Genomic DNA, 20,404 nt, shown 5'->3' on the forward strand with positions numbered 1-20,404 from the left:
CGAATACATGGCAAGTTTAGCATTAGTGTTTTATTTTGAAAACACTTCCTTTGGGTTTGTACCAGTCAGATGTGATTCCTCCCTGAGTCCAGTAGAGGTCCGCAAAACATCACACACCAGACACTAGTGAGAGTGACAGCAGAAAATCGAGCAACAGGTGCTGACCAGAGAGTGAAAGTATTTTAGAGCAACAGCAAAGCCTCGTGACACATCTCTCTGTCCTTCTGTCTGAAGACAAATAAAATAAAGTTCATCAGGATTTTGTGAACGGCGGCTCTGATACTGGTGAGTACAGCTGAGAATATTTACCGTGATTCAACAAAGAATTGAGTCGACTTCTGTTGGTTTGTGATTTAGTCTACTCACTCTCGACTCAGATGGATCAATATTTGTTTACAGCAGCTTAATATTTAGAAACGTAGCTATAAGGTAGAAATGTGAGGACATTTGAAATGTTTACTTTGAAAATGATTGATTTTTATTCTGTCTTTTTCCTGAACTCAAGTCCATGGACTGTGGAGTCATTTTAGTTTTACAGCACTGATAGTTTAAGGGAGGTAGACACCAACAGTGTTGGGCATGTTACTTTTAAGAGTAATAAGTTATAGTTACTAGTTACTTTCCCCAAAATAAGTAATTCATTACCAGGAAAAGTAACAGTAACACTTCCTATGAAGACCACATCTAATGCGTTATGCATTCATAGTGAATTATAATGCTCATCATAATCATCATGCATTATGCAATAATAATGCATTATGACTACTACTACTTATGAATAACTATAAATCTAGCCTATGATGATTATAAATCCAAGGGTCTTATGAGTGCTCTTGACTGGTTATAAAATACAGGCTGACTGATGGGGCTAATAATACACTATGACTACTTATACCCCACTATACACACACCTCAATAATCAACTGTTGTACTCAGTGTAGGACTCATAGGATGCTATAATACTCCATAAAAGATCATAAGTTATCAGTGTATGCTTTAAGTACAGTGAAGTTCATATGGATGCATCATTAGTCATTATGTCAGATACCAAAATATAGAGAATTACATTAAGATTTGTCTACTTTAGGAGTAAAGGTATAAAACATGAATCATACACTCAAAGTTAGAGAAAGACAAAATCCATTTTCTCAATTCTCTATATTTTGGTTGGTTTACTTAACACCAACAATTAAACATTATGATGAAGTATGCTGCATTATAGATGCATCCATATGAACTTCACTGTGCTTAAAGCATACATTGATAACTTATGATCCTTCATGGAGTATTATAGCATCCTATGAGTCCTTACAACAGTTGATTGTTGAGGTGTGTGTATGGAGGGGTATAAGCAGTTATAATGTATTATTTGCCTCATCAGTCAGCCTGTAGTTTATAACAACACGTTCTCACCCCCAGTGCGTCAACAGCCTGACGAACGGTCACTGTCCCTCCTCGTCACATGTCTGACTCATTAGGTGCCTGTTTTTCGTCAGGTTTTGACGCGCTCGGCTTTCAGTTGATTCCAATGCAATCCCATTCGCGGCGATATGTGAGGCTCAGAGCAAGTGATCCAGTCGACCCGGCTGCGGCACTGACAGACGCTGTGAGCAGAGGAAAACTTTTTTTTATTTTTATTTTTTACTTTTCCTTAAAGCTTTATTGAACCTGATGCTGCTGTGTCTGACGTAGTTTACAGCAAGGACGTCCTTTCGGTTATCTATTTATTTATTTATTTAGTGATCATGGTGTTTGGTGCAGAATAATCAATCAATAAATAAATAAATTAGGTCGGAAGCTACGTCAGACCGGGGGGGGGGGGGTTGTGGATTCTACAGGTGAAGACCACTTCCGCGTTCAAAAAGCTGCTCTGTTTAATCAATATTCTGAAGAAAGATCTGATTATTAGCCATAACGCTGTAACCATCCAAGGAAGACTGTGTAACAATATTATGTGCTTCTGCTGAGTCCAAAAGCCCTGTGTAATATCAACTTTATTTTGAGAAAACACGTTTTGTTTCCAATGTCATATCAAGGAGAAGCACTACATTACCCATAATCCTCATATTTATCAGCGACGTGTCTAATTGGTTGAGCTTGCTGTTACCAGCAAATGAAAAAATAAAACAAATTGAGCTTATATTATTTTCTTAGTAACTAAAAGGTCTTAACATCTTTTTTTGTTTTCAACATTGAATAAAAAAACGGTGCTATATTGTTAAAATTCAACAATAAAGTGCATAAAAGTTGGCTTGACTTCTTTCTTTTTTTCTTTTTTTCATAATTTTCACCAGCATCTTTCTGGTCCACATCACATCACATTTAATGTAATTTTTAATTCAATGAGTGAAATTTTATTTTTTATCTGAAAAACATTATTATGAATTCAAGGGTCAGAGGTAACTGATTAGTGTTAAATTTAACCTTTTTGACCCTGTTTCCTTGAATGAATCACTAAGACTTTGATGCGGGAAGCTGAGATTTTGATAGGTTGTTCAGAGCACTAGGGACAAAGTTTCTGTAGAATTTCAGACCTGTCGGACGTCCAGAAGGGTCACAGCTGACCGTCCAGGCTCGTTTCTCGGCCTTCAAAGCCTAGATTTAGAAGCCTTTTGTCTAATAACGTCCACATTCTTGGGGTTATAAGGCTGAAAGTTTAATGCATTTGTCCGGGGGCCTAAGGCCATCCACCATGTGCAATTTCAAACCCGTGCGACCTTCACAAGTGTCAAAGGTCACTGATTTGTGACCTTTTTGACCCCGTTTCCTTGAATAAAACACCAAGACTTTGATGAGGGAAGCTGAGATTTTAAAATGTGGTCCAGAATGTCTAGTAGATTGTGTGTGTAAAGATTCAGAGCTCTGTGACATTCAGAAGGGTCACAAATAGCCAAAAAGCAATGCTCCTTTCTCTGACCTTATATTAAAGGAGAAATGTTTAAACAGCAATTCTTTAATAGCTTCCAGATGCTTTGGCCTATCAGGCTGAATTTTTAGCTAAAGGAGCTGGTGTACGATCAGGAAGTAGGGGAGCTGTGCATAAAGCCAATTGGTAAGTGTCAAAGGTCACAGGGGTCAAACATCAAAGTGAATCCAGCCATTCCTGCTTTTTCTCAACAAAACATACACGCTTTAAGTTATCATCATGAAATATATGTTGTATATGTATCAGAGAGTCCTCTATCAGAATATTTTGGTCCCGTTGCTCTAGGGGCCCCGGGGGGCCCTGTGGGGCCACTTTGCTTTCCCATGCTCCCACAGAGTTGGGTCTCGGGGTGATGGATAAGGGCCTCACCATGAGCCCACAGGCCAAGTTTCAAGTGATTTGGTCGGTTTCTATGGAAATAGCGGCCTCAAGGATACAGAGGAATGCGGCTGTTTGAAGCCCCGCCTCTCGAAAAGTAATGGCTCAATCAGGACCGAAGACACATCAACGCGTTCGTCTTGGGCCCCCGAACCATGTATTAAAAAAATCAGAACTGTACGACTTTTGGAAATATGTTTTGTCTATTTCGGCTTTTCTGACTCAGAGTCTGTCAGACTTAAAGCGTGAGAGACCCTCTTAGTCAGAAAAGCCGAAATAGACAAAACATATTTCCAAAAGTCGTACAGTTCTGATTTTTTTAATACATGGTTCGGGGGCCCAAGACGAACGCGTTGATGTGTCTTCGGTCCTGATTGAGCCATTACTTTTCGAGAGGCGGGGCTTCAAACAGCCGCATTCCTCTGTATCCTTGAGGCCGCTATTTCCATAGAAACCGACCAAATCACTTGAAACTTGGCCTGTGGGCTCATGGTGAGGCCCTTATCCATCACCCCGAGACCCAACTCTGTGGGAGCATGGGAAAGCAAAGTGGCCCCACAGGGCCCCCCGGGGCCCCTAGAGCAACGGGACCAAAATATTCTGATAGAGGACTCTCTGATACATATACAACATATATTTCATGATGATAACTTAAAGCGTGTATGTTTTGTTGAGAAAAAGCAGGAATGGCTGGATTCACTTTGATGTTTGACCCCTGTGACCTTTGACACTTACCAATTGGCTTTATGCACAGCTCCCCTACTTCCTGATCGTACACCAGCTCCTTTAGCTAAAAATTCAGCCTGATAGGCCAAAGCATCTGGAAGCTATTAAAGAATTGCTGTTTAAACATTTCTCCTTTAATATAAGGTCAGAGAAAGGAGCATTGCTTTTTGGCTATTTGTGACCCTTCTGAATGTCACAGAGCTCTGAATCTTTGCACACACAATCTACTAGACATTCTGGACCACATTTTAAAATCTCAGCTTCCCTCATCAAAGTCTTGGTGTTTTATTCAAGGAAACGGGGTCAAAAAGGTCACAAATCAGTGACCTTTGACACTTGTGAAGGTCGCACGGGTTTGAAATTGCACATGGTGGATGGCCTTAGGCCCCGGACAAATGCATTAAACTTTCAGCCTTATAACCCCAAGAATGTGGACGTTATTAGACAAAAGGCTTCTAAATCTAGGCTTTGAAGGCCGAGAAACGAGCCTGGACGGTCAGCTGTGACCCTTCTGGACGTCCGACAGGTCTGAAATTCTACAGAAACTTTGTCCCTAGTGCTCTGAACAACCTATCAAAATCTCAGCTTCCCGCATCAAAGTCTTAGTGATTTATTCAAGGAAACAGGGTCAAAAAGGTTAAATTTAACACTAATCAGTTACCTCTGACCCTTGAATTCATAATAATGTTTTTCAGATAAAAAATAAAATTTCACTCATTGAATTAAAAATTACATTAAATGTGATGTGATGTGGACCAGAAAGATGCTGGTGAAAATTATGAAAAAAAAGAAAAAAAGAAAGAAGTCAAGCCAACTTTTATGCACTTTATTGTTGAATTTTAACAATATAGCACCGTTTTTTTATTCAATGTTGAAAACAAAAAAGATGTTAAGACCTTTTAGTTACTAAGAAAATAATATAAGCTCAATTTGTTTTATTTTTTCATTTGCTGGTAACAGCAAGCTCAACCAATTAGACACGTCGCTGATAAATATGAGGATTATGGGTAATGTAGTGCTTCTCCTTGATATGACATTGGAAACAAAACGTGTTTTCTCAAAATAAAGTTGATATTACACAGGGCTTTTGGACTCAGCAGAAGCACATAATATTGTTACACAGTCTTCCTTGGATGGTTACAGCGTTATGGCTAATAATCAGATCTTTCTTCAGAATATTGATTAAACAGAGCAGCTTTTTGAACGCGGAAGTGGTCTTCACCTGTAGAATCCACAACCCCCCCCCCCCCCCCCCCCCCCCCCCCCCCCCGGTCTGACGTAGCTTCCGACCTAATTTATTTATTTATTGATTGATTATTCTGCACCAAACACCATGATCACTAAATAAATAAATAAATAGATAACCGAAAGGACGTCCTTGCTGTAAACTACGTCAGACACAGCAGCATCAGGTTCAATAAAGCTTTAAGGAAAAGTAAAAAATAAAAATAAAAAAAAGTTTTCCTCTGCTCACAGCGTCTGTCAGTGCCGCAGCCGGGTCGACTGGATCACTTGCTCTGAGCGTCACATATCGCCGCAAAGGGGATTGCATTGGAATCAACTGAAAGCCGAGCGCGTCAAAACCTGACGAAAAACGGGCACCTAATGAGTCAGACATGTGACGAGGAGGGACAGTGACCGTTCGTCAGGCTGTTGACGCACTGGGGGTGAGAACGTGTTGTTTATAACCAGTCAAGAGCATTCATAAGACCCTTGGATTTATAAGTCATTATAAGATAGATTTGTTCATAACTGTTGATATAGTGCATCATAATGCATTGTGTGTTTATGAGTGTAGTCATAATGTATTATGATTGATTATGAGGCACATTATACTTCACTATGAATGCGCTCATAATGCACTATTATTATTTCTGTGGCTATGCTCAATTTTTAACTTAATTAAAAAGCTCCGGAGTAATTGTGATCGTTAACTACATGACTTATGACTTGTTACAGTGAGAATGAATGTTCTTTGCCTTCCACCAGGCGTCTCATGGCTGAAAACCAACTTTGCAACATCAGTGTAGTACCTGGCCGCCGCTTCGGTGTCCCAGCTCTCATCTCTGTGGCACTGCGACACAAACACACTCCATAACCAATCTTTTGTTTATGACAGTTACGTCATCCACCGCTCCATGGATTGATTTCTCACCAGCTTTGTTGTAAACAAATGCACATGGCCAGGCGGAGGGTTAGAAAAACAGATGGATTTCTGATGGTACTTCTTGAGTCAAGTAACGCCGAAAACAACGCATCTTGTTGTCAGTAACGGTAATGGTGTCGGGGGGAAAAAGTAACTTTTTTGATTGCTCGTTACTGAAAAAAGTAGTGCCATTAATAACGCAGTTTGTTGGACGGCAATAGTACAATCCTGTTTTTTATTCTCCCCAAACTGATGATTGTAACAAGACCTGGTCAGCACCTTTTCTACTTGTTGAAAGTTGTTTTCTAGTTTGTAATATTGGTTTTCTGTTTCTTTTAATGTCTGGAGACTATGGAAACTGGCAGTTTAAATCTGGTGTATTCATCAAGTCTGCATTTTATGTTCATTAATATGCACAGTTCCATTTAAATAAACTAATGAAGTAAGTAAAAGTAAAATAAGTAGTCAGAGGGTTTCAGGCTGTTTGCTCCTCTACTCTCTTTGCTTACATAGACAGTATTTACATCGAGTTTAAGTCACCAGCTGTTTTATTTTAAGGTCAAAATTAACTTCTCTGTTTGTTGTCATGTACATAATGTTACAATGTTGGATATCCATGTTAAACGAGGTTTAGGTAAACAAGGTAAAGACATGCAAAAGTGAGAAAAAGGTTCATCTACTATTAGACGCAGCAGGATTTTGTCTATTAGCTGGTGCATGAAACATCCTGACCTGTGGATGTTCATCTCTGTTCATGAATGATTAGAATTCAACTTTTTTCCCCCATTAATAAGTTAAATGAGACTTTTTTTCTCACTTTAACCTTTGTCCTCAGTGTGTAGACATGTCTGCTGCCAGCAACCTGAGGTCTGAAGATCAGTTCCTGTGCTCCATCTGTCTGGATGTCTTCATTGATCCAGTCAGTACACCATGTGGACACAACTACTGTCAGAGCTGCATCACTCAGCACTGGGATGTTAATGTACCATGTCAGTGTCCAATGTGTAAAGAGGTTTTCTACACAAGACCTCAGTTGAAGATCAACACGTTCATCTCTGAGGTTGTTGCTCAGTTCATGTTTGAACTGAGCAGCGGCTCAGAGCAACAAGTTTCCAAACCAGGAGAAGTTCCCTGTGACGTCTGCACTGGAACCAAACTGAAGGCCCTGAAGTCCTGCCTGGTGTGTCTGACCTCCTACTGTGAGACTCACCTGGAGCCTCATCTGACACTGTCAGGTCTGAGGAGACATCAGCTGATGGAGCCTGTGGAGAACCTGGAGGACAGGATGTGTAGGAAGCACGATAAACCTCTGGAGCTGTTCTGTCAGACGGACCAGACATGTGTCTGCATGCTCTGCTCTGTTTTAGACCACAAGACTCATGAGTTTGTTCCTTTGAGAGAAGAATATGAAGGAAAGAAGGCAGAGCTGCAGAAGACAGAGGCTGAAACTCAGCAGATGATCCAGAAGAGACGACTGAAGATTGAGAGGATCAGACAGTCAATGAAGATCAGTAAAGATGCTGCAGACAGAGAGAAAGCAGAAGGTGTTGCGGTCTTCACTGCTCTGAAGGAGTCTGTTGACAGAGGCCTGAAGCAGCTCATCAAGGAGATCGAAGAGAAACAGAAAAGCTCAGAGAAACAGGCTGAAGACTTCATCACAGAGCTGGAACAGGAAATCTCTGAGCTGGAGAAGAGAAGCACTGAGGTGGAGCAGCTCTCACTCTCTGAAGACCACCTCCACCTCCTCCAAAGCTTCCCATCCCTGAAAGCTGCTCCACCCACCATGGACTGGACACAGGTCAGAGTCCATTCACCATCATATGAGGGGACTGTGGTGAGAGCTGTGTCTCAGCTGGAGAAGACGCTCCGTGGACAGATGGAGATGGAGATGGAGATGATGGAGGCTGAGTTGAAGAGGGTCCAGCAGTTTGCAGTTGAGCCACCATATAGCCTCTACCACTACCACGTCTCACCAACATCCAGTGCGCGTCTCCTCGACAGCCACCACCAGGCAGGGCAAGGCAAGATAAGGAGAGGCAAGGCAATTTTTTATTTGCATATCCCATTTTTACAAACATTGTGTCTCAAAGGGTGCAGACGATCATCGTAGGAGAATCGTGGCTCTTAATCGTCCATCTTACGTCACACTGTGAGACAGGTTCTAGACGGCCGTTGTCAACGCCTTGCGCTGGGTCTTGGTTGGTGACCCATGCAATAGTTTTATAGGACTGCTAAAATCACACAGTGTAAAAAGGCCATAAGAGTGGTTCCACTGATTTCCAGTCTGGGTGAGAGAAGCTGACAGTAAGGCTTTCAAATGAATTATTGTTATTATATGAACTATTAGGTCGAGGGTTAATAAGCAGATTTGACTGATGAATTGCAGCCACTCCTCCTCCTCTGCCAGTGTTACGAGGCACATGGTAGGAGGGGTAGATTCATTTAAAATAACATTTTCATCTGGCAGCAACCAGGTTTCAGTGAGTGTTAATATGTCAATTTGGTGATCCTGCACAAGCCAGAAATGATGTAGTGACATAACACGCTCACCTTAAGTCTGGAGGAGGAGAAGCAGTGCGGAGCCACCAAGGAAAGCTTTGCTGTTTTGCCACGAAAAGTGTGTTTTATTGGTAAATCCACAATATTTCCCACCAGGCTTCTTCAGCAGCCCCCTGGCCTCTCCTGCAGCCACTATTACGCCTGACCAGAATCCACCACCAGGCCTCCGCTACAGCCACCACCAGGCCCAACCAGCAGCCACCACCAGGTCCATCCTGCCGCAACGAATTTACCGACTCAGTGACTCAATTCATGAAGTATCATTATCATAAGGGGGCACTATAACTCCAAAATAGACATATACCAAAAAAACAAGCAAACATGTACTAAGGTATCACATCAGTGTATTTACATAAATGAAAACAACAAAAGCAACATTATTATGTCATGTAGTGTTCTACTTTTTGTACATAAATTTGGCCCTTCCATCCTTGAGAGAAGTACATTTCTCAATGACTCTTGTAGTCATGAATGGGGTTTTCTGTTAGTTAAGCTTAAGGGTTGTTTTGGTGTTGTTTATTTTGAGTATGATTTAGGTTTGTTATTATTTTAATAGTGGGTCACGTCATTATAGGTGGGGTTTAGCACTTATGTTCACCTGTTGCTTTTCCTTTGTTTCAGAGAGAGAGAGAGGGGGTGAGCGTGGGTTGCCATACTTTTTGTTGACCGCTATATTTACGCCATTTTCCATTGTTTTAGTTGATCACTGGGATTACTTTACTTTAGTTTGTGCACTTTATTATGAGTTAACCCATTTTGTTTGGTTAATAAACACTTTGATCTTTAGTTCTGAAATCTCAGTGAGTTTCTTTTTGATAGCGTATCTGACATCCGGGCCCATTCTTAGCCTCTCAGTGGCTCTTTCAGCTGAAGTTGCTACAACTCTATTAGTATGGGCATTTTACCAGATTTTTTGACCAATCTGGGAAGTAAATCCTTACTAAGAAATGTCTTCACCATTGTGTTTAGGAAGGTGTGTAATATCACGTATTAAAATTCTGACATTCAACTCCTGTGGGAAACCCCCTAAAAAACTACTCAAATTTGGGGTACCCGTAACCAGATTTTTGAAAATTCCGATATTTAATTTGGCCTTAAGTAACTTGTGAGGGGTCAAATTAGGGATTTTTCAGACCACTGTGGCTAGCTGTGGTCACAATGTTTCCATTACGTGTTTTTTGCGTGTCTGTGTTTTCATCACTAGTTATTGTTTTCATAAAACTTGAAACATTTCATGTCACTGCATTGATAAACGTAAATATTGTCAGCTTAGCTAACACTAACAGAAATCAAGATGAAGAGCTATTTTAAGCTCGAAAAACTACTTTAAAAACACGAACCACAGGTTGATATCACAGTATTTCGACAAATACTAACCTTATGCTTCATCAGGGGCCATTAAACATCCATACTTTACTCTCTGTGCTACGATTTAACTGTATTTACCAGGTTTTTTCTTTTTCTTTTTTTTGAACAACTGTTTTTATTGGCATAATTTTCATACTATATCAAGGTCAAATATTATCAACAGTACAAACATTTTAACATAACCCTCCCTCCCCCTGGCGGCCTACCCTTCCTTCCCCCCTCCCCTCTCGGTCTGGTGTCTTACTGGTACTGGGTACTTTAATCAGACCTGAGCAGGTCCGTTACAGCCGATGCAGCTCTCTTCCATGAATCCAGTGTAGAGCTTTTAGCTTTGTTCACCCGTGCTGTAGAAAGTTCTAACATGATCACATCCTGAAAGTATTCCAGCCATTTCCTAGCGTGTAGGTTGTGAGGGGGTAGCCAACGTTGTACTATTAGCTTTTTGGCAGTCGTCAAGCCAGCCAAACTTTGCGTTGTTTCTCATTCAGCCCCAACTGTGAATCATCATTGAGCAAAAGGATAGGCTCCAGAGGTACAGGTTTATTAATCATATTAGATAAAGTCACTGTCACAAAAGCTATAGACCTCTGGGCAGTCCCATACCATATGTTTAAATGTTCCTGGTGTGTTTAAGGAGCACAGGCCACAATTTGGGCTGGTCGACAGCTTCATATGAAATCTCACAAGTGGCGTCAGATAGGCTTTCTGACACAGCTTATAATGAATCAGCTGGTGATTAGGGTTCTTGGACGAGTGAAGTGTGTTCTTCCAGACACTTTCCCAGTTTATGTCCTCCGCAACAGCCAAGTCTCTGGACCATGCCTTGGCCAAGGGTAGCTCTTTCAGTGTATGTGTTTGAAGTCATGAGTACACAACTGATACGAGTCCTCTAGTGTTCGTTGTGGATAGCCAGCCTACCACAGGATGTGTCTGTAGCTTAGAGTTCGTCTGCACACCATAGGCACGGAGAGCTGACCGTAGTCGGAAGTACAAAAAATGGGATGATGTTGGCAGATTAAAAAGAGAACACAAAGTCTGGAAGCTGCACATACCCCCTGGATCAAATACATCTCCAAGATTGTACACTCCCTTTGAGGAACATGCAGCTGACTCGGCTTATTCCCTGAGATAATATTCTTATTCCCCCACAGTGGAGTATTCACATGCCATTTCCAATTCCCCCCCAGACTCTTCTCAACCTCTTTGAAATTTCTTATCGAATTTGTAATGAAGACCATCACTGGTTGCAAGACAGGCAGTGCTGCGGTGGAGGGGAACATAGAGAGAGCAAACAAATTTAACACCTTCAACAGGTTTGACTCTACGTACATCTGCCCCCCTGAGCCTGCGTCTGGGAAAGGTTCCAACACTCTGGAAAACATCATGCATCATTCCGGTGCCAAAGAAGGGTCGACCAAGGGACATCAGCGACTACAGACCAGTTGCCCTCACCTCTCACCTGATGAAGACACAGGAGCGGCTGATTCTGAACATCCGCTCCAGTTTGGCTACCAGAGGAAGGTGGGAGTAGAGGATGCTGTGCTGTGTCTATTGCACTGAGCCCTCACACACCTCGACAGAGAAAGTGGTGCTGTGAGAATTCTTTAACACCATACAGCCCCTCCACCTGAAGGACAAACTCACCATCATGCAGGTTGACCCGACCCTGGCAGACCTCAATTTGTCAGGTTGGGGCACATAACATCAAACATGGTGACCAGCAACACGGGGGCGCCGCAGGGGACCGTACTGTCCCCCTCCTCTTTACACTCTACACAGCAGACTTCAGACACAACACCGAACTCTGTCATGTACAGAAGTTCTCTGATGACACTGCCATAGTCGGGGAGAATACAGGTCCCTGGTAAAGGACTTTACCACCTGGAGTCACCTGAACCACCTCAACACAAAAAACAAAGGAGATGGTACTGGACTTTAGGAGGCGCTGTCCGTCTCCTCTGCGTGTTACCATCAGCCGCAAGGAGATTGAGGTGGTTGCCTCCTATAAGTACCTGGGGCTGCAGCTCGACCACAAGCTTGACTGGTCAGTGAACACTGACCATGTCTACAAGAAGGTGCAGAGTAGACTGTATTTCCTGAGAAATACTTCTGCTGGCATCCTTCAATGTCTGCAGAAGAATGCTGCAGACATTTTACCAGTCGGTGGTCTTCAGCGTGCTCTTTTACAGAGTGGTGTGTTGGGGTGGCAGCACCAAGCAGAGGGACACACAGAGGCTGGACAGACTGATCAAGAAGGCCAGCTCTGTCATCGGTGCAGAGCAGGACTCGGTGGCGTTGGAGGGGGAGGCTGCGCTCACTGAACTGCCCAACAGACAGACTCAGGAGGTCCTTCCTGCCAAGAGCCATCAGGCTTCATAACGCATCACTGGGGAGGGGAGGGAGAGGAGTTGTGGAATGAGGGAAATGATGTCCCACAATACATACTGTATATGCACTTGCACTTTCCACTGCAATCCTGCATTTTTATTTCTATTACCATGGACTATTTAGTGTCACTGTTTATTTATTCTCTATGCACTAATTTTTTACTACTTTTTTTGTCTTGCTGTTGAATGATGATGTTTATTGTGCAGCTGAGAAACTTCATTTCCTTCGGGATAAATACAGTATTTATCTATCTAACAGGCCCTAAGTGTAGCATGCATTGGTTGATAGTCCGGAAAATAAGACCCCCTTTTCTTTTTTCCTTTACAGCTTTTTCCGAACCCCAAACAGAATTCTGTTGGTTTGTGATTTAGTCTAGTCAAATGGATCAATATTTGTTTACAGCAACTTAATATTTAGAAACGTAGCTATAAGGTATAAATGTGAGGACGAGTCCTTTAAAAATGAATGATTTTTATCCTGTCTGTTTCCTGAACTCAAGTCCAGGGAGTATGGAGTTATTTAGTTTTTTTTGTTTGTTTTTTTTCAAATATGTTTTATTGATTTTCTGGGATTTTTATCCCACAGGAACACAGCACATGTACATGACATTTTAATTTACATAGTCATCTCTGAAACATACGGGTGCATTTTTCTTCAGTTAAAGGTGTTCAGAAATGGCCGTTTGTCCTGTTTGTTGCGCCTCCTTCTACGAGTTTCCACGAGCTGCAACACAAGTTTACCCGAGTAAGGAAAACAAATTTGATTGGTCGTTAACGAGCGGGCAGGATATTCAATGTTTGGGGTGAGACCAAGCTGTGTGTTTGTGTGTGTCTCAGACGTTTGATTGATGGATGATGGATCCAATATCAGTGGCTGATGAATCGTGAGCAACGTGACGTATAATTTGTGCGTCTGCATTATCCAATGTGAAAAAAACTGCCCCACTTTGACTTATTTAGATTTACTCGAAAATAGAATTTTGCACAAAGTTTGGCCTCCATAGCCTGATAGATGAGTTATTAGACTAATGTTAAGACCAACAGTGGGCTCAAATTCATTTTTCTTTTCTGAACACCTTTCAAACTGACCCAATGGACTCTAGCTTTGTGGCACGGTGCAAGGTGGCGCAGGGTGGCGCAGCCCTTGAATGCAAGTTTCGTGCAGCGCAACACAGCACGTGGGCAGTTTCGCAGTTTGGTAGACCGAGGTGATTCCGCTTCAGATTCGTAGCAAAAGGCTGCGCTGGAAGCTCGCCAGCTCCAACATGGTATACTCTCAGCACAAGGTGAAGCGCAGCCCGTGCAGTGGTAGTTTGGCTGACCATTGTACAGTGCGCACACGTTACCAAAACCTCACAGGCAGGTTTCCACAATATCAAGCACATTGAAATGCAACAAATAATCACAACAACGACTATTTAATGCAACTAATGGGATCAGAATATAAATGTAATATCTACTGTAGATTGTCCCGTCACATCTGATATCAGATCAAAGGTGTTTGGCACGTGGAAACTCAACCTGACTGAATTAACACAGATTAAAACGTGATGCAAACTAACGAGTTCACATCTCTTTTCAGCCAACCACAAACAGCCAACAGTAAATATCAGGCATCTCTCATCTCAGTAAGTTAAATCCACTCACGCCTTCTCCTCTACCTCTTTCCCTCTTGTGCTGGTAGGAGGGACGGGAGGAGTACCTGAGCCGGGGTGCGCTGTGCATGAAACTTGCAAAGTGCGCCTCTGTAACGGATGTGCACTCACTCACCCATAAAGGATGTGCTAACCACCTTGCCAAACACCTGCTAGCTTTGGAAAAAGGAAAAGTAAAGTAAGAAGGTAAACTTCATTCTGCCTGGAGTCAGGGGGTTTCAGGTTGTTTGCTCCTCTACTCTCTCTGCTCACTTAGATTAATTGTTGTCATGTACATATCTAATGGAGGTCCGCGAGTGTGCCACAGTCATGAGGTACCAGTAAGGAGAAGTGACAGGTTGTGGCAGTTAGCGCTACTGGAAGTAAACTCACTCACCGATAGCATCGTCGCCTGCGGTGCGGGAGACCACGGGTTTGATCCTCGCTCAGGGCAGGTCACAGAACAGACGGGAGCGTACCTATGTTCCCCGGGTCCTATGTTCCCCGTTTTTACCAAAAAGGGTCCTATGTTCCCCGGTTGCAATACATACTGGGGAACATAGGACCCTCTTTCTGAAAAAAGGCCCTATGTTCCCTACTGTTACCGGGGAACATAAGACCTTTTTTCAAAAAAAGGGTCCTATGTTCCCCACTGTTGCTGGTCGATGGACTCTCTCTACTTATCTGGACTCTATCAATCTGGCCTGTCTAACCTCTACCTGGTCTTTTTACTAAACTTAACCAACTCCTTTCTTCATTGCCTAATCCCAACCAATGGGACAATTAGCCTACACTTCTCACTCAAAGTCACAACTCAACTTCTCACTCAAAAATAGGCAAAAATATGCCAAGTCACTCAAAACTCCACTTCCAGGTATGGGTACAAAAATTGCATGTTCCCCAGGTCCTTTTGGGGAAAGGCGGGGAACATAGGACCCTTTTTTAGAAAAAAGGTTCTATGTTCCCCGGTCCCATACAAAGTGGGGAACATAGGACCCGGGGAACTTAGGGATGATCCAGAACAGACAACATCGGTCACATTTGTGTCGTGACCCAGATGCCCTGGGTGAGTGAGTTTAGAGGGAGTCTAACAGAGGTCCGTGGGTGCAATGTGTGCAATGTGACCAGATGGGTGTAGCGGCGCAGTGGGGGGGTTCGGACTTGCCCTAGGCGAGGATTGAACTGCAGGCGACAATGCTAACCGTTTCGCCAAGAGGTTGGCAACCGCTTGGCACATTGGTTAGCACATCTTTTATGGGTGAGTGAGTTTACTTCCAGTACCGCTACCGCCACAACCTGTCAGTTCTCCTTACTGGTACCTCGTAACTGTGGCACACCCGCGGACCTCCGTTACACATAATGTTGCAGTGTTGGATATCCATGTTAAACGTGGTTTAGGTAAACAAGGTAAGGACATGTAAAAATGAGAGAAAGGTTCATCTACTATTAGACAGAGCAGGTTTTTGTTTGTTAGCTGGTGCATTAAACATCCAGACCTGTGGATGTTCATCTCTGTGCATGAATGAATAGAATTCAACTTTTTTTTTCATTAATTAGTTAAATAAGACATTTTTTCTCACTTTAACCTTTGTCCTCAGTGTGTAGACATGTCTGCTGCCAGCTACCTGAGGTCTGAAGATCAGTTCCTGTGCTCCATCTGTCTGGATGTCTTCATTGATCCAGTCAGTACACCATGTGGACACAACTACTGTAAGAGCTGCATCACTCAATACTGGGACGTTAATGACAGGTGTCAGTGTCCAATGTGTAAAGAGGTTTTCTACACAAGACCTCAGTTGAAGATCAACACGTTCATCTCTGAGGTTGTTGCTCAGTTCATGTTTGAACTGAGCAGCGGCTCAGAGCAACAAGTTTCCAAACCAGGAGAAGTTCCCTGTGACGTCTGCACTGGAACCAAACTGAAGGCCCTGAAGTCCTGCCTGGTGTGTCTGACCTCCTACTGTGAGACTCACCTGGAGCCTCATCTGACACTGTCAGGTCTGAGGAGACATCAGCTGATGGAGCCTGTGGAGAACCTGGAGGACAGGATGTGTTGGAAGCACGATAAACCTCTGGAGCTGTTCTGTCAGACCGATCAGACATGTGTCTGCATGCTCTGCTCTGTTTTAGACCACAAGACTCATGAGTTTGTTCCTCTGAGAGAAGAATATGAAGAGAAGAAGGCAGAGCTGCAGAAGACAGAGGCTGAAACTCAGCAGATGATCCAGAAGAGACGACTGAAGATTGAGGAGATGAAACAGTCAGTGAAGATCAGTAAAGCTGCTGCAGACAGAGAGAAAGCAGAAGGTGTTGCGGTCTTCACTGCTCTGAAGGAGTCTGTTGACAGAGGCCTGAAGCAGCTCATCGAGGAGACCGAAGAGAAACAGAAAAGCTCAGAGAAACAGGCGGAAGACTTCATCACAGAGCTGGAACAGGAAATCTCTAAGCTGAAGAAGAGAAGCACTGAGGTGGAGCAGCTCTCACTCTCTGAAGACCACCTCCACCTCCTCCAAAGCTTCCCATCCCTGAAAGCTGCTCCACCCACCAAGGACTGGACACAGGTCAGAGTCCGTCCACCATCATATGAGGGGACTGTGGTGAGAGCTGTGTCTCAGCTGGAGAAGACGCTCCGTGGACAGATGAAGGAGATGAAGATGGAGGCTGAGGTGAAGAGGGTCCAGCAGTTTGCAGTGGATGTGACTCTGGATCCTGATACAGCAAATCCATGGCTCATCCTGTCTGATGATGGAAAACAAGTTTACTGTGGTGATGTGAGGAAGAAACTCCCAGACAACCCAGATAGATTTAATCCTAGTCCCTGTGTTTTAGGAAAACAGAGTTTCTCTTCAGGCAGATTTTACTATGAGGTTCAGGTTAAAGGAAAAACTAAGTGGAATTTAGGAGTGGCCAAAGAGTCGATTGACAGGAAGGGACACATCACACCGAGTCCTCAGAATGGTTACTGGACGATTTTGTTGAGAAATGGAAATGAGTACATAGCTCTTGCTGACTCCTCAGTCGATCTCACTCTGAGGTCTGGTCTTGAGAAGGTGGGGGTGTTTGTGGATTATGAGGAGGGTCTGGTCTCCTTTTATGACGTAGATGCTGCAGCTCTCATCTACTCCTTCACTGGCTGCTGCTTCACTGACAAACTACATCCATACTTCAGTCCCTGTGTTAATCATGGAGGTAAAAACTCTGCCCGTCTGATCATCTGTCCTGTCAAAGTTCCTGATCACTGACAATAGTCTATACATTGTTGAATGTGTGTGAACAGAATACATATATAATAGACACAGTCTTCATATCACAGCAGTGTCACAGATGTAAACACGGTTGTTAAATTCAACATCTCAACATTAATCTTGTTTTTACTTCAAGTCTTTTTATTTGGGTCTGAGAGGGTTTTTAATTCAAATGAAATGTAATATGATCTAATTTCTAACAGCTGTTTGTCAGTATTAATGAGACACAACGTGACAACATGTCAGATTCTGATGTTTGTCTTTTTTTCAGATACAGTCTTATTCTGAAATGTCCTGTTGTCCACTTCCTGTGGGGGAGTGTGTTTCTTTCTTCTTGTTTTGTGGAGTTTGGATCCAATAAATACAGTGAAAACACATTTATAAAAAATATAGTAATATTCTGTTTCTTCTGTTTGTCAATGCTCAATGAAGTAGACAACACGCAAGATGTTGGACCAGAGTAGCTACCATGTCTGGTCTTAGGGTAGAGGTTACTATTTGAGGGGTTATTGTGAGCTGTTGACCAATAAGATTCAAAGGGATTTATGATCATATTGCGGCTTCTACACTGTATTTTCTCACCAGGGCTCATCAGCTTGTTTATCGGTGGGTGCTCTGGTCATGGCAATGAGAAAAGGCTGATGCGCCACCTTGTGGTGGGGCATGGTAACTATATTTAAATCACATTAGTGAGTCTAGTACCATGTGGGTTACATTGATATCAATAGCTATTGATTAAATGTTATTGTGATTATGATTCTTGTAATAGCTCTAGCATCTCTAGATCTCTGATCGAATACATGTCAAGTTTAGTATTAGTGAAAAAAACCCACTAATAGTGGGAACATACTGCACACTAGACTGGGTAATGAGGATCTATTTCAGAGCAACATGTTTCACAAGCAAAACTAGATGAGCCTGAAGAAGCCACAAGTGAAACGCGTTGCTCTGAAATAAACTAAAGATGATTAAATGTTATTGTGATTATGATTCTTGTAATAGCTCTAGCATCTCTAGATCTCTGATCGAATACATGTCAAGTTTAGTATTAGTGGGAACATACCACACAATAAACTGGGTGGTGACGATCTTTAATTTATTTCAGAGCAACATGTTTCACAAGCAAAACTAGATGAGCCTGAAGAAGCCACAAGTGAAACGCGTTGCTCTGAAATAAACTAAAGATCCTCATAACCCAGTCTAGTGTGCAGTATGTTCCCACTAGTGGTTAGTGTATTCTAGTGTATTCCTTTGCCACACTGCCGGCACCTCGACTGTCGCTGTGCACTGGCATCCATTTTTTGTTTTAGTGATTTAGAAAGTGGAGTCGTCCCCTCAGAGGTTTGTCCCAGTCAGATGTGATTCCTCCCTGAGTCCAGTAGAGGTCAGTATGACATCACACACCAGAGACCAGTGAGTCAGACGGGTGGAGCAACAACAGAAACTTAAACGGTTTCTGAATCGAAAGTTAAAGTTATTGAGAGCTACAGCAGAGCCTCGTGACAGATCTCTCTCTGTCCTTCTGTCTGAAGACAAATAACATAAAGTTCATCAGGATTTTGTGAACAGCTGCTCTGATCCTGGTGAGTAGAGCTGAGAATATTTACTGTGATTCAACAAAGAGAAGTGAGTCGACCTCTGTTGGTTGGTGATTTGGTCAAAAACCAATGAAAACAATTCTGTGTAAAACCCACAGAGACGTTTCCTCATTGAATTTGTATTCAGGATAACTAATGTAACTACACCCAGACCTACAGCCAAGCTCAGTCTGTTCACACATTGTACTTTATATGTGGGGCTTTGTTTTAGAAAAGGTCCAAATTGATACTGTGAAAATAGTGGCTCTGGACTCAGATTGTCAAACACTATGGATCAATATGTGTTTTCAATAACTATTTAGAAACGTATTAGGCATAACTGTGAGGTCATTTAAAATGTCTACTTTGAAAATGATTGATTTTTATTACTGTCTGTTTCCTTAACTCAAAGTCCAGGGAGTATGGAGTCATTTAGTTTTACAGCACTGATAGTTTCAGGGAGGTAGACACCCACAGTACACACCTGGTCTGTTGTTTGTAAAATCTCCAAACTGATGATTGTAACAAGATTTGGTCATAACCTTTAACTTCATTTATATGGAGCTGAACTCACAGTAACTGTTTTATTTAAGGCCAAAATCTGCTTCTTTCTGTTTGCCGTAATGTTGCAGTGTTGGATATCCATGTTAAATGTGTTTTAAAGCAGAAGTAAGCGGAATGTTTCTGTTAGTATAAGTCCTAAATAGTTATATCTTCCGACAGCAATCACTTATATAGAGTGTTTGGTCCAAAACACGGGTCTGTCAGTCACTCTGCTCTGCTGTAAGCCGAGGAGAAAACTTTCCTTGTATCCTACAACCTTTATCCAATGAGGAGTGAGAATGGCGTAAAGGGGCGGTCGTCTCTGTGTGTGAGCCAAGGGATGCGCGTGAATGTGGTGACGTAGGGACGAGGGCGGGGACTGCTAACTCCATCGGCTGACAAGAAGTTAGACAAAACCACCGGATCGCTTACTTCTGCTTTAAGTTTCAATTAACAAGGTGAAGATACGTAGAAGTGACCCAGTCAGAGCAGGTTTTAGTTTGTCAGCTAGTATGGATATTAAAGGGCTCGTTTGTTTTTTTGTTTGTTGTTTTTTTCAAGTGTGGTTGTATGAGATACAAATGGCCTCCAAGTATAAGTATAATAAGAAGGTCCGTCATTCCGAATTTCACGAGGGGCCGCCATTTCTGGTGTTTCTTTGTTTGACTTCCTGCCTGGCTTGACGCGATCACTCACAGCAAATAAGCCAGATGCTGAAAACGAGAGGTGTGTGCCGAGGGGGGACAGCTCTCCATTCCGAAACACCTCCATTCCGACACCCCGCTGTTCCGAAACCCCCCCACTCCTTTACACTCTGCGTTGTGGCTTGTCTGTGAAACGTGCGCTGTTCAGGGACTGGACAGATCTGTCCCACTTGCTTTCTCCCCCACTCTGTTGTGGGAGATCTCCACAGAG

The 20,404-nt window shown here is 42.7% G+C and overlaps 1 protein-coding gene across 1 annotated transcript; it reads left to right on the forward strand.

Annotated features, from left to right (window-relative positions):
* Positions 1–198: 198 nt before the first annotated feature.
* Positions 199–17,366, forward strand: LOC310990593 (uncharacterized protein; the record flags this gene model as incomplete). The annotated part of the gene is made up of 10 exons (XM_083978032.1): positions 199–285; positions 7,012–8,197; positions 8,832–8,992; positions 11,337–11,624; positions 11,722–11,791; positions 11,883–11,967; positions 12,079–12,192; positions 12,293–12,449; positions 14,175–14,237; positions 15,732–17,366. The coding sequence occupies exons 2-10, from the start codon at positions 7,021–7,023 to the stop codon at positions 17,364–17,366; spliced, it is 3,750 nt and encodes a 1,249-aa protein (XP_083834158.1). The 5' UTR covers positions 199–285; positions 7,012–7,020.
* Positions 17,367–20,404: the final 3,038 nt, after the last annotated feature.

This window comes from Trachurus trachurus (genome assembly GCF_905171665.1).
Source record: "Trachurus trachurus genome assembly, chromosome: 1".
Classification (NCBI taxonomy): Eukaryota; Metazoa; Chordata; class Actinopteri; order Carangiformes; family Carangidae; genus Trachurus; species Trachurus trachurus.